This window comes from Macaca fascicularis, chromosome 13, assembly GCF_037993035.2.
Source record: "Macaca fascicularis isolate 582-1 chromosome 13, T2T-MFA8v1.1".
NCBI classification, from domain to species: domain Eukaryota; kingdom Metazoa; phylum Chordata; class Mammalia; order Primates; family Cercopithecidae; genus Macaca; species Macaca fascicularis.
Window position 1 is genome coordinate 119,012,731 of NC_088387.1, and position 3,097 is coordinate 119,015,827.

Sequence of the window (3,097 nt, forward strand, 5' to 3'; positions counted from 1 at the left end):
CCACAGGAGCTGAATTCTGCCAACAACCCACACAAGCTGGAAACAGACACCCCCAGGGCCTCTAGAAGGAAGGCAGCCGGCAGACTGGGGACCCCTGGGAATGGTAGGATCACACACTCGTGTGGTTTCAGCCGCTGAACATGTGGTTATGGCAGCCACAGAAAATGAATGCAGCCCATATCGCTCTTTTTTTTCTTTTCTTTTGTGAGACACGATTTCAGTCTGTCACCCAGGCTGGGGTGCAGTGGCACGATCACGGCTCAGTGCAGCCTAAACCTTCTGGGCTTAAGTGATCCCCCTGCTTCAGCCTCCCAAGAAGCTGGGACTACAGGTGCATGCTACCATGCTTAGCTAATTCTTTTTTTAAATGTTACTCATTATTTATTGAAAAATAAAACCTGAAAGGCACTGGATTCAGTCATAATATGTCCAGATATTCTTCTATTTTAAAAAAATTTTACTTTAAGTTCTGGGATACATGTGCAGAATGTGCAGGTTTGTTACTTAGGTATACATGTGCTATAGTGGTTTGCTGCATCCATCAACCCGTCATCTAGGTTTTAAGCCCCACATGCATTAGGTATTTGTCCTAATGCTCTCCCTCCCCTTGCCTCCCACCCCCTAACAGGCCCCAGTGTGTAATGTTCCCCTCCATGTGTCCATGTGTTCTTGTTCAACTCCCACTTATGAGTGAGAACATGAGGTGTTTGGTTTTCTGTTCCTGTGCAGGGACGTGGATGAAGCTGGAAACCAGCTTTTTTTTTTTTTAGATGGAGTCTCTTTCTGTTGCCCAGGTTGGAGTATAGTGGCGCGATCGTGCTCACTGCAACCTCCGCCTCCCGGGTTCAAGCGACTCTCCTGCCTCAGCCTCCCGAGTAGCTGGGACTACAAGCGTGCACCACCACACCCAGCTAATTTTTTGTATTTTTAGTAGAGATGGGGTTTCACCGTATTAGCCAGGATTGTCTCGATCTCCTGACCTCATGATCCACCTGCCTTGACCTCCCAGAGTGCTGGGATTACAGACATGAGCCACCTCGCCTGGCCTGAAACCGGTGAATTTTTAAATTGTTTGTAGAGATGAGGTTTCACCCTATTGCCCAGGCTGGCCATGAACTCCTGGACTCAAGCAATCTGCCCGCCTTGACCTCCCAAAGTGCTGGGATTACAGAGGTGAGCCGCTGTGCCCAGCCCCCATGACTCCTTAATCAGATCAGCTGATTCTGTCATCTTCATAGCTTCTGTCATTTTCTGACCTGAAAGTGATGTTTCCCCTGACATGCTGTGGCCTGGATAAACCTTGCGGACATCATCAGAGAAGCACAAATACTGTGGAATTCCACTTCCTGTGAGGTCCCTGGCATAAACTCTTAGAAACATAAAGGAGAATGGTGGGTGCCAGGGCAGTGGGGAGGGTGTGTCTGGGGGTTGTTTCATGGATCCCTGGTTTCAGATTTGCCAGGTGAGAAGCTCCAGCCCGGCTGCACTCTACACTTAAGATCCTAAGCTGATGTTATATAGATATATTTTTCAACCAGGGAAAAGGTGGTCTTCTCTTGCGTTCTCGTGTGTCTCCCAGCGCCCTCCTGGCACCCCCACTGAAACATCAACGTTCGAGCAGGGTCCCATCTGCCTTGGTCGTGTGATATGGTTTCGCTGTGTCCCCACTCAAATCTCAACCTGAATTGTATCTCCCAGAATTCCCACGTGTTGTGGGAGGGACCCAGGGGAGGTAAATGAATCATGGAGGCCGGCCTTTCCTGTGCCATTCTCGTGATAGTGTGTAAGTCTCACGAAATCTGATGGGTTTATCGGGTTTCTGCCTTTGCTTCTTCCTCATTTTTCTCTAGCTGCTGCCATGTAAGAAGTGCTTTCACTTCCCACCATGATTCTGAGGCCTCCCCAGCCATGTGTAACTGTGAGTCCAATGAAACCTCTTTTTCTTCCCAGTCGCGGGTATGTCTTTATCAGCAGCATGAAATGGACTAATACATCAAGCTAGTCCCCAGTGTGTGGAACAGAGTCCCAGTGTGTGGAACAGAGTCCCAGTGTGTGGAACAGAGCAGGTGCACACATACATATTATTTATTGTTTATTAAAATATAAATTTGTTATTTAACAAAATATATTAATTCACATATAAGTTAATATGATTTGTGAAACCTCTTTCTAACATCTCAAATACATTTACTAATGAGAAAAATCTTTTTTAAATTGTCAAAACCTGTGTCTCAACTTTTGCCTCAAAAACTGCAGTCCTGCTGTCTGCAACGGCTTTGTGAGTTGCTTTAGGGAAGAACCGAGCAGGGAGGACAGACCCTGCAGACCAGGCTGGGGTGAGGGTGTGACTATTGCCTCCTGGCCCCCATACATTCAAGAAGAAGGTGTTGGGGCCTCATCTTGGCCCTTTGCCTCTTGCCTCTGATCTGTTTCCTTAGGATGGATTTGGGACAGAGCTAATGGAGGCTCCTCTGGCGTGTCCCGGGGGCTTTAGCTCAATCTTGGTGATTTTAGCTCCTCTGAATTCTTCTTACTGTTCTCCTTGGGGGCCAGTAGTTGCAGATGGCTAGGAGAGGGTGGGGCAGCTCCGGTGCTCTCTGCACTGAGGAAGGACTCCTGCCGCCCTGTGTGTGCTGCTGTGGATGCTGAGCGCAGTCTGGATGGGGTTGCCAGCTGGGGCTGCAGGCGTTCCCTTCCTGTAAGTGTGATGAGCTCCTCCACCACATGAAGTGCTCCCAGCCACCCAACCCCCACTCTCCATCTTCTACCCTCCAGCCTCCACCTTCCCACCCTCCAGCCTCCACCTTCCCACCCTCCACCTTCTCACCCTCTGCCCTCCTACCCTCCACCCTCCATCTTCCCACCCTCCACTTTCCCACCCTCCACCTTCCACCCTCCCACCCTCCACCCTCCACCTTCCCACCCTCAACCTTCCACTCTCCCACCCTCCACCTTCCCACCTTCCACCCTCCCACCCTCCACCCTCCACCTTCCCACCCTCCACCTTCCCACCCTCCACCCTCCACCTTCCCACCCTCCACCTTCCCACCCTCCACCCTCCCACCCTCCACCCTCCACCCTCCACCTTCCACCCTCC

The 3,097-nt window shown here is 50.6% G+C and overlaps 1 protein-coding gene across 3 annotated transcripts in view; it reads left to right on the forward strand.

Annotated features, from left to right (window-relative positions):
• LOC123568442 (uncharacterized) overlaps nucleotides 1-410 on the forward strand; it is a 59,666-nt gene extending 59,256 nt beyond the window's left edge. For all 3 annotated transcript variants that reach the window (XM_045369870.2, XM_074012444.1, XM_045369869.2), the window contains one exon: nucleotides 1-410. In XM_045369870.2, coding sequence (XP_045225805.2) covers nucleotides 1-65 — 65 coding nt within the window. In that variant the 3' untranslated portion in view covers nucleotides 66-410.
• The last annotated feature ends 2,687 nt before the right edge of the window (nucleotides 411-3,097 follow it).